General features: G+C 29.4%; 2 protein-coding genes across 4 annotated transcripts; both read left to right on the forward strand.

The window, feature by feature from the left end:
- The first annotated feature begins 574 nt into the window (after positions 1-574).
- On the forward strand, positions 575-1,725 carry LOC133680933 (cyclin-dependent protein kinase inhibitor SMR10-like). Its single transcript, XM_062103982.1, has one exon. The coding sequence runs from the start codon at positions 1,077-1,079 to the stop codon at positions 1,578-1,580; it is 504 nt and encodes a 167-aa protein (XP_061959966.1). The 5' UTR covers positions 575-1,076; the 3' UTR covers positions 1,581-1,725.
- Positions 1,726-10,788: 9,063 nt separating this feature from the next.
- On the forward strand, positions 10,789-12,959 carry LOC133702404 (uncharacterized protein At3g17950-like). Of its 3 annotated transcripts, none has more exons than XM_062126759.1 (3): positions 10,789-11,004; positions 11,258-11,407; positions 12,207-12,959. In XM_062126759.1, exons 1-3 carry the CDS (start codon positions 10,993-10,995, stop codon positions 12,684-12,686), a joined length of 642 nt encoding a protein of 213 aa, XP_061982743.1. In that variant the 5' UTR covers positions 10,789-10,992; the 3' UTR covers positions 12,687-12,959. The 3 variants fall into 3 exon arrangements, with proteins under 3 accessions (XP_061982743.1, XP_061982733.1, XP_061982749.1); XM_062126749.1 differs by lacking the exon at positions 10,789-11,004 and adding an exon at positions 11,015-11,093; XM_062126765.1 differs by lacking the exon at positions 10,789-11,004 and adding an exon at positions 11,024-11,172.
- Positions 12,960-13,833: the final 874 nt, after the last annotated feature.

Genomic DNA, 13,833 nt, shown 5'->3' on the forward strand with positions numbered 1-13,833 from the left:
AATGAAAATAGTAATAATAATTTTCAATATTATTATTAATATCATTGTTATTGAAAATAGTAATGAAAAAGAGCTTTTTATAATTGGGTGATTTAATTAATTAAATTGAACAAGGTTCAATTTGATTCAATGGTTTTTCAAGAATGGAACGGAACATGTGAAATGAAATCGGAACGTTCCGGACGGAATTTAACAGAAAAATCTAGAACGGATCGAGATTTAAAATGAGATAAAATTTGTTCTGTTTTGTTCTTTTTTTGAATTGGTATGAAATATTTTAGTCATTCTGAATGAAATAAAATGAAATTGACAATCTTGACGCTGATAAAAAAAAAAAGAAAACATCGACTACGAGACGAGAAGTTATATATATAGTCATAAAATATGGCGAGAAACGAGAGGAGAGTTGCGAGAAGAGTCAAATAAAATAGCGGTTAGCACGAGATGGGTTTTTCCTGTAGCAAACCACGTGCATCAAAATTCGTAGAAATCAGAGAAAAAGCGATTGCGATGCTTAAGCCACAGAGGTTATAATAGTTAGTTAATGGCTGACCCGATAAAGAGTGAACCTCATTCTCAAAGCGAGTAAGCGAGGGACTTTTTTTTTTAATTATTATTATTTTCTTTTTCTTCTTGATAAAGAAGAGTGAGTTTATGTCAATGCTCAATATATGTTGCATTGGATCCTTCGCCGAAGTGTTTTTCTAAGTTTCCTACGTTCTCTCCCTCCCTTCAAGAACATTTCTATAGCTAGAAACCCAAACAAGCTAAGAAACATTCACTAAAGAAACCGAAAAGGTGGCCATTTTTATGATTTGATTCTCAGCCACCACCACTGTATTCTATAATGCCAAGCATTTCTCCTTCCATGGCTCCAGCCTACTCTTAGCAATCTAAAGCTATTTTCAGTATTTGCTTGCTTGTTTTTGTTTTATCTTTCCCTTTTCCCTACTAGCTAGATCACTATCTTCCTGAGTACCCTAGCTAGCTAGTATTCTCAAGATCTAGCTTTAGATTTCGACTGGGTTTTGTCCTGTGTTTGCTTTATTAATTTGATCAAGAGAGGTTTTTCTGCCATGTTCTCGGAATCGAAACCATTTTCGTTAACGGGGTTGCCCAACTCTCAGATTTTTTTCTCTGAGAAAGATCCGAATCCTAAGGAATTCAATTTCCTTGTGAGACCCACGTTAGAACTTGGAGATGACGGTGAAACTGTAGCTCAAGAGCTTCATCAGGAAAAAGAAGTTGACGAAGAAGGAAAGCAAGAAGATAAATGCGAGATCTCGGTACCTACTTTGAAGATAAAATTCCCATCTTTAGGAGCTTTCCAAATTGAAGATAGTGATCATGGTGATGGTTCGAAGACTCCAACTTCTTCTGATTGCAAAATCCCTGTCATTTTTCAATGTCCGCCTGCACCTAGAAAACCTAAATCACTTCCATCAACCAAACGAAAATCGCCTCGACGGAGAGTCTTACTTGATCTGTCCAACGAGGTTGAAACTTTGTTTCCCCCAGCTCTTGCTGCAAATCTTGGTGGCAAGATTAAGAAAGTTAGACAAGGCAACGACACCAAATAAAGGTGCTAGCTACTTATAATTATGTGAAGTTACAGTTACATTTTTCTTATTTTTTTTTTCATCTGCCAAAATCTTCATGACAAGCAAAATCATATCCAGGATGCTAATATTATCAATATTGCTATATCACAGATCATTCATGTCATTTCTTTCTTTACAAGGCAGGTTCACGTTTCTTCTTTTTTGGCCCCTCTTTCTGCACGCAGATTCTGAATCTGCAGCTTGTTATGTGCAAAAGAGATTGATACCAAATTATAGCTTATGATGGATTACTCGTCTGGATTATGATAGACTTATTCATAGGATTCTACCAATTTTCTGGTCCCCTCAAGTAATTTTATTTTATTTTTGAACAAACCCATCGGGATGTTAATAGTAAATGCTGTTTGTTGAATATGGGTTGTTCCTGTTTAAAAAATAAAGATAAAGAAGAAGATAGATTTTGGTTTGGTAACTCGATGAAAACCTCCTTATTAAAAAATTTAATTTTTTTTAATATTTTATTAAAATTTAATATAATTTGTATGTTTTAAATCGTTTTGATGTGTTAATATTAAAAATAATTTTTAAAAAATAAAAAAATATTATTAATATATATTTAATTTAATATAAAAAATTATTTAAAAAATAACTGTTATTACGCTACGAAGCACAGTATTAACCCTAAGGGGAAAACGAATGGATCTCTAAATTTCTCTGGAACATGGATATAATTGCGTTGACTCTATTGCTAAGTGAAAGTTTTATGCGTTGACTCTCCCGGGGTAACAAATATCCTCCATATTGGATGCATGACATCAGTGCGAAGCAAACCCAAGTGGGATATTCCCTCGTGTGACAGAAAACATCTGCATCCGCAGGAATACTTGGTTGCTGTTAAAAATATAAAACAATAATTTTAAATAAATAATTTTTTAATTTTTTTATATAAAACAAGTAGATTATTAGGTTATTTTTGTCTGATTATAAAATTAAACTATTATGATCCTTAAGATGGTTCCATCTAAACTAATCAAACGTGACCATCACATCGAGCTTCAAAATATTGTTTAAATTTGATTTATTAATTTTACAACCATTCTCAAAATTGTTCGTAAACATGAAAGAAATTTTTATAAAATGTTGTATTTTGAATACTATTTTTTTATTAATAATTAATTCTTTTATACCTATAATTTAATTTTTTTAATTAATATAAGTGTTTAGGCTAATTTGTGTATAATTTAATTAATCTTATATGTTTTAAAATTAATAATTATATAAATTTTTAATAATTTTGAAATTTATGATACGTCATAGCTTTTTTTATTATTATTAATATGGATATTCAGATTAATTTTTATATATTTTAATTAATTTTATGAATTTTTAATTCATAATCATGTAAATTTTTAATAAATCTAAATTTATAATATACTTTTTAATATGCCAATATGCGGCAATCCCAAGGCTTCATTGATTAGAGCTGTCCAAATTATAAGTTGAAACAAGCACTAAGGGCGTGGTTTCATAGGCTAAGTAATTTCTTGCTTTGTATTGGCTTTCAAGGTTGACATACTTATTCTTCTTTATTTATTTTCAATGATGTCATGAGTCATGACGTTATTTATCTACTTGTATACATAGATGGTGATAATCTTCTGCTGTGATCAGATTAATTTTTTAAATATATTAAAAATAATATTAAATACACGAAGAGTGTTTTTTTATAGTGTTATCAAATCGTGTTAATTTTAAAATCTCATGTTTTAATTTTTTATTTAACTTAAATTTTTAATTAAATTATATAGGAGCTAACCTAATTTAAACTAATTAATTTTATGAATTCAAAGGAGATCTAAATAACCGGTAAAAATATAGTTTAATTTTTTAAAAAATAAAATTCAAAATAATAATTTTTTAAAAAAATATCAAAACAACAACAAATTAAATCAACCATGGTCCCCTTATGACCCAAGTCATGGATTATATTAGGTTTAATAAATTTTTTTATAATTTTTATAATTATATAATAAAAATAGATGCTTGTAAAATTAAACACCAACTCTAGAATAAATATTTATTTGAGACTGTGATAATCCTATAGAAAACAAACAAAAATAAATTATATAATCTATTTACTAACCAATCCAATATTAAAGAACAAAATAAAAAAATAAAGGATCAAAAACAAAAAAAAAATCTGGTAGGTAAGTAAACCCATCAAGCCTGTGAATCAGGTAACCTAGGCTAGCTTGTCATCCGTGAACCGGGTTATGAACTTCTCTAAGATTATCATTTTTTAAGTTATTTTTTATTTAATTATATGATAATAAAAATATACGATCATAAAATTAAACACCAACCCATTACTGAGATATTTTTTAAGATTGAGATAACTTTATAAAAAACGAATTGAAACCAATTATGAAATTGAATTTTCAATTAACATAATATTTATAGACTAAATCGAAAAAAAAAGTTAAACTTGCCAGACCCGCGAACCGTATCAACCAGCCAAACCTGTGAACAAATATATGGACTTTATAAAGTTTAATAACATGTTTTTTTTCAAAACTATTTTTTTAATTATATGAGAAAAAAATAAATGACAACAAAGTCAATTTCAATTAAAAAGAACAAGAAAAAAAACACCTTAACAAACTCGTAAACCAGGGCAACTTGAGTTACCCTAACAAACTCGTAAACCACTTTAACCCTATAAAAAAACAAAATAAAAATAAATAAATTACAAAATTTAATTTTTACTCACTCCGATATTGATAAATAAAATAGACAAAAATAATTTTAAAAAAAACAAAAAAAAAAGGCAATAAACTATGGATTACTGTTGGAATCCAATATAATTATGGGTGAACAGTAGGTATGGATCAACAGTAGTTTCTCCGGAACCTTTAGCTCTCTTCAGAGTAATTTAAGGAATCTGCATCACTTATTAGGAATCGAGATTATTGCACACAATAATGGATTTCTTCTTTCTCAGAAGAAATACCTCCCCTCATCTTGTGACGAGCACATATACAAGGATGCTTCGAAATCGGTCACAACCCCTATGACTATCTAATGGGTGACCCCATGCACGGTCCGTAATGGTTGACTCTTTCTGCCATGCTTGTTTAAATAGAACTGATTCACTGCAACATTTAATAGTTTTATCGATGAAATTTTTTTATCAATATAAAATATATATTTTATCAATAATTAATTTACCAATAAAATCACCGATAGAAATGCTTTGTCAATACATCTTTTATCGGTAATTTTTTGTCCGTCGGTAAATCCGTTGGTAATAAAAAAAATATTATTATCGACGAATTTACTGTTGGAACAGACGCGTCGGTAATAATTTTTTTTATTACCCACGGATTTACCGACGGAATTACTGATGGAATTTCCTTCAGTAATTCCGTCGGTAATTATTTAAAAACATTTTAAAAAAAATTAATTTTATAAAATTATAAAATAATTAAATTAACATAAATCAACACTCTATAATATATACTCAAAATGCTTGGAAAAAAGAATAAGAAAATCAACTCAAACAAATTTGCAACAAATAAATAAAACAAAAAAATAAATTCAACTAAAAAAATTCATATGAAAAAAATGAAGTTGCAATTGCTAAAAATTTAAAAATCCTATAAATAAATCAACTAAAAATTGATCTTATATGAAAAAAAATATCTCACAACAACATTTATACAATTGTTAAGAACAAAAACAATTAAAAAATCATGAAAAAATCATGAAAAAAAATAAAAAAGAAAAATCTTACCTTAATGTAATTGCAAGTGAAGCTAAGGAGAGAAAAAAAATTCTTAAAGCATATAAATTAAAAAAACTAAGAGGATAAAAGAAAAAAGAAGACATGCCTAAGCATGGAGGAAAAGAGAAGGAAATGAGGAGAGAAAAGAAGAGAAAGAAATAGATATTGATGTTTTTTACATATAGTGAAGAAGAATAAGAATAAGAAATGAGTATATCTCTTGTGAAATAAGGGGATTCGGGCTTTTTATTGGGGCGCGTTAGCGACGAATTTACCGACGGATAATTGAATATTAATATTTTTTAATTATTTCGTCGGTAATTCCATCAGTAATATTTAATTTAAATTTTTAATTTCGTAAAAAGTTTTCAGAAACCGCCAACAATTACTGACGATTTTTCAATCCGTCGGTGATTCCCTCTGTAATATTTAAATGAAAATTTTAAATTAATTGAATTTTTTCAAAAAACCATCAAATAACACCGACGACTTTTCAATCCGTCAGTGATTTTGTCCGTAAAGAACAACAATTAACAGCGCAATTGGAAAGTGAACAGTTCTGGAGTTCTCTGGAAAATACTGACGGAAAATTCCGTCTGTGATTCCCTTTGTAATTGACATGATGAACAATGTTCACAGTTTACCAACGAATTTACCGACGGAATAAATTCTGTCGGTAATTCCGTTGGTAAAAATGACACATCATCATTTTTTTTACTGTATTTTAATTTTTTTTTCCCACGGTAATTCCCTCTGTATATACCGAGGGAATATTTTCATCGGTAAAATCTCGAGAGATTTTACCGATGAAAATATTCTCTCGATATTTCCGTTTGTATTTATCGATTTTCTAGTAGTGATCTTGCTTATTGAATCAACAAGCTCTGCCATTTCATCCGGCTCGCCTGCCGATTTACATTAAAAAGCTTGCAAGAGAGTGTTGCGATACATTCGTGACCCCATTGATCATGGACTACTGGTTACACCTTCAGCTGCCAATCAGTTGCAGGCCTTTGCCGATGCAGATCGGGCAGACACGCAAAAAGATACATAGCAGTTCTACAGGTTGCTTTGCGATTTACTTGGGAAAGACCCTTATTTCTTGATCACAGACTAAGGCAACAGCTGAGTTGATTTGGTTAAGATCACTTTGAAAAAGAATTGGGTCAAGATCTTCAACAACCTGTGTTCATATGGTGTGATAATGTCGATACAGCTTATCTAATCCAGTCTTTAAACCTCAAACTAAACACATAGATAGAGATTGATTATTATTTTTGCGGGAACATGTCTACAAAGTCCAGTATATTTCTAATTGATGAGGTGTTACAATCAGATATCCTAAAAGTGATAAATCATGATTCAATCGTAATACTTTTTCATATATATATATATATATATATATATATATATATATATATATATATATATATATATATATATTACAAGTGGTGCATATACCATTGCATGATTACATATGATCATAATGTGGGGATCTTGTTGCAAAAGGTAAAGCAGATTATAACAGAGAGAAATATAACAGAGTTTTTCAACAGTAATTTTCCACATATTATTACTGTTGTTGAGGATCAGATTTATACACAATGTATGCTAAATGTAAGGAATTACAGAGGAATTACAGTAAATTAAATATACGATAAATTAAAAATGGAAATTTTTGGCAATATTGTGTTTCAAAACGTAGAAGCTTTTCTTTCAAAAAAACACGATTCATATTATACCCACTGCTATTTCTTCAATTAAGGAAAAAAAGCACTTTTAAATAACAAACTCCATCTTCTTAATTTTTCTTAATCCAAGGTGTAGCATTAAATCTATTATTTATTGTTACATATTAGGCTGACGATTATTTGAAGTTTTCAACCATACATACCAACTCTGGCCCATCAGAATTGGGCTAAGCCACTTGCAATTACTAGTGGGCTGGTTGTTGGGCTGGCTTTGGAAGTTCTCACTCCAATAAGCCCACTCACGGTGTTGGGGCATTGGAAAATCGCAAAGGGTCATTTCTCAAAGGAGGCTCCTCTTCTACCCTTGTGGACGAGTTAAGATCAAGTTGTGTTAAGGTTGTAGCCTAGTGGGCTGCCCTGAATTCTGGGTGATGGCTATGGGCCACTCACAGCAGTTTCGAAAAAGTACTTATCTATTTCTTTTTTTTGCAAAAATTATAAAAAAAATATAAATTTTTTTTACCAAGACCTTTTCTTTTCTTTTCTTTTTCAGAAAAAAATTGTTTTCCCGCTAGAGTAAACAGGACAAAACAGGTACACGTAGTATTTTATATTTTTATACTTATACATAAACTAAAAACCTTGCATGCATTCCACAGTGACATATTAAAAAGTCTAATTACACAATTTTAAGTATTTTTTAATTTAAAAGGACTAAATTATTTTATTTTACTTGTTCAAATATATAAATTATCATTCTTTCTCCTCACTGCAATTGCAAAAAAAAAAAAAAAATACATGATAGCAAACTAGGAAAGAAAATGAAGAACGTAGAAATTTAGAATGGTTCAAGGAGCTCGAGTTGTATTGTAACATTTAGTAATGGATTAGATTTTTTTTGTATATAATTACAGAGAAATCAAACATTACAAGCATAACAAATAAGCTAGCACAATAAAAAGATAATTTTATATTTTTAACATATAAAAAATCTTAAAACTTTTAAGGTTAGATAATTTAGTGTGTCAATTGTTAATGCATGGATCATGTGGTTAATCAGTTGGTTATACGTGACATTGATTTTCTTTATGGAAACATATTTTTTTTTAATAAAGAGTCATTTATCTTTAATATTCATCAAATATTTGATTAATGAATTTAGAGTAAATATAAAGTTCTTGAGACAAAAATATTTTTCAAATAAAATTATAAAGTTGTTATAATTATGAGATTTCATCATTCCTAATTATTCATGGTCAATACTCTATTAAAAATAGATATTAATTAGAGCCATTAAAATTGATACATATTATGCTCTCTCTTTTTTTTATGATAGAAAATAGGTGTTCTCATAAGCTGACATGTACACTGAACTGACCTGTATGAAAATTCTATATGGAGAGATCACTTGTTTCTATGCAAAGACTCACGTGATGGTTGTGTAAGTGATTCTTAAACTTGAGATCACTAAGTTATCTTATATAGAAAATGTTAAACTTTGATCATATTATATATTATCTTAATTAAGGGTAACAAGTAAGCATATATTCAATATAACATGAACTATATAAAAGTATTTTAGTAATTATAAGAGAACTCATCATCTTAGGTGAACTAAGGAAAATATTTCATATGTTGTCAAATAGTATTGATTATAAGTTCTTGTATAAGGTGGAATGGGATTTAAAAAAAAATTCAAATCTTATTCAAAGCATCGATGACTATGGTAATGAGAAAAACATGATTTTACATTGTAGACACATTTCATGCTATAATGTCTAAATCAAAACATTGTTGATGAATGAATAATAATTACATTGAGAAACTGGTCACTAAAAGGTGTCAAACCACTTATGACTTTCATAATATTCAGGAAATCATGATAGGTTGCTAGACATTATACTTAATCTTTAAATATAAATCAATTAATTGTAGAATTGATAATAAATTAAATTGTTTAATTTATTTAATTCTATTTTATTTATGATTGTGATATATATTTGGGTCAACTTATTAAGGAACCTAATGAACCACACACATAAGAATCGTTGATCAAAAATTAAAACAGAATGATTAATCAAGTGTAACTTCATTGTAAATGATTTTTAGATATTGGGGACTGGAATGTAACTTATTCAAGGAGTTACAATTCTAAACTTAGAAAAATTAAGTAAGGACTTAATTGAATAAATTTATAAAATTGTCCTGAAATAATATGTGTGATATTATTCAGGGGCAATTTGGTATTTTTCTATTTATATGGTTTCCAGGTTTCTCTATAATTAGAATGTTATGACTTTTATTTTCTGCAATAACCTAATAGGATTAGGATTTAATTAAAAATATTTTAGAAAAATAGTTTTCTAAATGAAGAGAGTTTATAAGCCAAATAGTTTTATTTAATAGATCCTAAAATATTTTAGGTGTTAATAGGGATTTTAATAAGAATCATTGGTCATAAATTAAAATAAAATGATTAATTAAATGTGACTTGATTGCAAATGATTTTTAGAAATTAGAGACTAAAATGTAACTTATACATCGAATTAAAATTCTAAAACTTGAAAAATCAAGTAGAGATTTGATTGAATAAATTTATAAAATTATCCTGAAATAATACATGTGTTATTATTATTCATGGGCAAATTGATATTTTCTTATTTATAAGGTTTTTAGTTTGCTTATAAATAGAATATCATGCCTCTTTTTTTTACAGTACACAGAACAACATAAAAAAAGAGAGTTAGTACTCAAAGGTATAACAATCCCTCTTTCCGAAAAGAGTTTAGAAGATTTATCACTGGTAGTTTGTGTGGATTACTGTTAGAGACTAGATACTTGAATGATTTTTGGTTTGCGATAACCTAACTTTGAAACAATTATTCAAAGCCGAAAAAAAACATGTGATCTTTAAGTAATTTTTGTATAAATCTTAAACAACTTTAAATTTGTCTGACAAGATTTTAAGACTCCCAAAAGTTTTTAGATTTATTGTTTCTACTGTGTACATATGTTTTGAAAAACCCAACATTAAAATCATATCATCTTTTTGTTATGTTGACTATTGTTAACTGCATAAGAAGGATGAAAGATAAAAATAATATTTAGTTTCTATTTTTTTATATAATTTTATGAATAAATTGTTTTGGTTTTGGAAATAAAAAATATGTTAATCAGAATTGACTAGTATTTTTTTTTTAAAAAAAAGGAAAATGCAAAATGTTTTTTTTAAATATTGTTTTGATTTTGCTTACAGTAGGTGAAATCAAAAAAACACTGACTGGAAATAAAATACTTCGAGAAAACAACAATTGAATTGTAAAAAAAAAAAAAAAAACTAATTGAAAGACTAAATCATAAACAGACTTCAAATATTTTAAAGAAAAAGTTTTATAATTAATTAGTATTACATTTAAAAAATAGGGACGGAATACCGGCATTCCATGGAAGAAAGAAAATTCTCCTTGGACCCTTTACTGGATTTGACAGCTTCCAATATAGGGTAGTTCTATAGTTCTCTCGAGCACAGTTCCTGATCTTGCCATGGACACCAGCCAAATGTTGGGTTCACTTTAAAATTTTCTATTGGTACAATATGATATTGTTCCCTCTTTTGAGTTTCTAGTCAACGAAATTTTAGTAAAGCGAAGAAAAGATTGCATGCAAATGATAAGTCATTTTTCCTTTTGACCCTCTTCTGCCTGTTTTTACTATCCCACATGTAATCAATGGCTATTGCACTAGTGAAGGGCTCCTGCTTTGGACCTCACTTTCTCGTCTTCTCAGAATCTATCACACCCACCTGTCTTGTCTTGTAGAGTAGAAAACACAAAGGAAATGACCCTTCTTTCTTCTAAAACAGTGCCCGAATGAACTCCCTACAGTGACTTCCTTTTACATATAGTTCAATCACCACAACCATACAATTATCACAAGTAGTAGTCTCTTGGCAGATATGGCTCGGCAGGTATATCTTTGTCTTCTTGGTCACTTCTTGGATAATTCCTCATGGATTGTCACTTAGATTTTTATGTTTCTCTGAGTTTTCGAATGTGGGTGGGTGTTCTTTTCCTATCGTTTGCCCGAGTAGAGGGTCTACCATTTCTTTGTCTCGTTGTTCTTGTCTCTGATGAAAGTACAATTATCTTCCTCGTCTTTTTATGTGCATTATTTTGAGGGTGCAGGGTTTCGAATAATACTGCTGACTGATTTGATTGCAGGAAGAAGGTTGGCCTCTGGGTTTGCAGCCCCTGAATGCAAGAGTTGGGATAGCTAGAAATGGTGATTTCTCTGGATCAAGATCATTTAACACTTTAATCACTGGTTCTCCAACTTCTTCAACAGATTCTTCGTCAGATCTGGACACCGAGGTCAGTAAAATGACAAGATTTTACAGTGAACGTCCACTTTATTGCGTTTTTTCAGTAGTCTTTTCAACTATAATGTAACTTGTTTTTGTTTCTTTTCAGTTTGTTTCGTTCACATACCTGAATTTGCTTAATAAATTATGGGATTTAACGAGAGATTTTTTTTGGTTCCTGATTTTGTCTTCCCCATTTTGGAATATAGAGGGTGTGCCCAATGAACAATGTACATTAATTTGAATGAAGACTAGCAGTGCTTCCCTTGACATTCTCTTTGAAACGAGTATTAACGCAACATCGAGAATCTCCTTTCCTCATATCGTAAAGCATGATTGTTTTCGAGCTTGTTTATCAATCTTTTTTGTTAATTCACTCTCAAAACGCCTTTTATGTACCTTTTCAGAGTGCTGTTACTTAAGCAATTAGGTGCCAAGTTGTCAGTTCAATGCACCAGCACTTCATAATTGCTATACCAGGCATTCCTCGTGATATTACAGAACAGGGCACAAATTGATGTCTGCAGATTGAATTCTGTGGTCCTTGTGTAACATATTTTTCACATATAGCCATCAATATCAGATCTTATAGTTTTGGATCAAAGCTTGAAATTTTTGTTGATAGGAGAAATGAAATGCAGAAAATATGATACAAATATAGAAAATCTATAATTAATGAGCCTCTTCTGTAGAAGCAACTGCTTGATTTGAGATTTTTCACTCTTTTGACTTGGCTTTGTAAATAGAAAAACTGAATGTCTTGTCAATTTAGAATCATTATGGCTGATCATCTATATGAATGATTTCAGTCTACAGGGTCTTTCTTCCATGACAAGAGCATTACGCTGGGGAGCCTTATAGGTGTTTCCAACATACTAGAGCTCTCAAGAAAATCCACAAGGACAAGGAAAGTTGAAGTAGTAGAGGAGAAGAAGAGTTGCAAATCCAAAACATGGATTTTCTCTTTATGTTCAAGAGACACCACTGATGCCAGAAGTGTGAATAATACTCCGTCTCTTGGCCATTTTCTTGCTGTGGAGAGAAGAGCAGCTGATGAATTTAGAAGGAATCACGGCCCTATTATTCATGGACCTCATGATGAGCTTGAACTTGCTCAGCCTGTTACAGAACCCAACTCTCTATTTGTTAATGGCCATGTTGCTCCTCCTACCCTAAATCAAAGCTGCGGTGCCGGAGCTGAAAGGAGCGGAAATGAAGAATTGGAGCACTGTAGTGGTTATGGAGTACCAGTTCTGTTTTCATGCATGTGTGGACAACCCTCTCTTTGAATCACCTTCTCCTCACAAAAAAATCCTATTGTCTTCTATTGATGATTGAATTTTTCAAGTCCTGTGTAGAAAGCTAAGAGTGAATAATTTTTATTGGTATCAGGAGAAAAGGAATCTATTTCATGAATCCTGCCTCTGCACTCGATCTCTTCTAGTCAAATCCTAGTGCAGAGGGTTTTCCTTTTTTGTTTTGGTCAAGGTTAATTCCATTGTAATTTAGCTTGATTTAATGATTTCTTCCCGTAAATAATGCTAGCTATAAATTTTATATTATTTCAGAAATAAGTACTTCTAGTTATTTTATCAGTTTACTTAAAAAACAAAGAAAAGATAACTACAAACATGAAAAAAAAATTACATTTAATCTATAAAAAATTATAAATATATCTTAACCTAAACTAAAAATAATTTGTTTTTACAAAATGAACAAGTTGATCCTGGAGTGGAGGGAAATTCGTTGATCTTTTCATAGTTTTTCGAGCATGTTCGTGCGAATATTTTTTTAATGCTGAATAATATTTTTTAAAAAAACATTTAAGAATAAATTAGATGAAAGATTTAAATTACAATATATCTAAATATATATGAGTAAAGTAATAGCTTTCTTCATGTGTTAATATGAATTGTTATAGTGTTTTTTTATTTTTATTTTTATTTTTTTAAATTGTTTCTGTTAATTTTTTTTAATATTGAGCTAGTTAAAAATTTAGCTTTGTAATTTTTTTTCTTTAAAACACTATGAATTACTACAGTGTTTCCTTACATGAATTTTTTTGTTATGATTTTTTTCAAAATTGTTTGTTAATTTTATTTTTTTAATATTAAGCTGTTTGAGAATTATAACTGTGTCTTTTCTCGTAAACTATTACAATTACAATATATCATAATATACCTAACATATGAATTGCTACAGTGCTTTCTTTTTTATCTTTTGGTTTTTTATTTTTTAAATTATTTTTGTCGATTTTATTTTTTTAATATTGAGTTAGTTAAAAATTGAGCTTTGTAATTTTTTTCTTTAAAATACTGTGAATTGCTATAGTGTTTCTCCACATAGTTTTTTTATGATTTTTTCCAAAATTGTTTATCAATTTTTTTTTAATAATGAATTGGTTAACAATTATAACTGTGGCTTTTCTCACAAAAC

The sequence above is a fragment of the Populus nigra genome, chromosome 1, assembly GCF_951802175.1.
Source record: "Populus nigra chromosome 1, ddPopNigr1.1, whole genome shotgun sequence".
In the NCBI taxonomy this organism is placed as follows: Eukaryota; Viridiplantae; Streptophyta; class Magnoliopsida; order Malpighiales; family Salicaceae; genus Populus; species Populus nigra.

What these genes read in the sequence shown, in the direction of transcription:
- LOC133680933 (XM_062103982.1), top strand. Translation starts at nt 1,077, where the DNA reads ATGTTCTCGGAATCGAAACCATTTTCGTTAACGGGGTTGCCCAACTCT.
- LOC133702404 (XM_062126749.1), top strand. Translation starts at nt 11,046, where the DNA reads ATGGATTGTCACTTAGATTTTTATGTTTCTCTGAGTTTTCGAATGTGG. An exon ending in CTCTGAGTTTTCGAATGTGG is followed by an intron (nt 11,094 to 11,257) that starts GTGGGTGTTCTT and finishes ATTTGATTGCAG; the next exon opens with GAAGAAGGTTGGCCTCTGGG. An exon ending in CGTCAGATCTGGACACCGAG is followed by an intron (nt 11,408 to 12,206) that starts GTCAGTAAAATG and finishes GAATGATTTCAG; the next exon opens with TCTACAGGGTCTTTCTTCCA.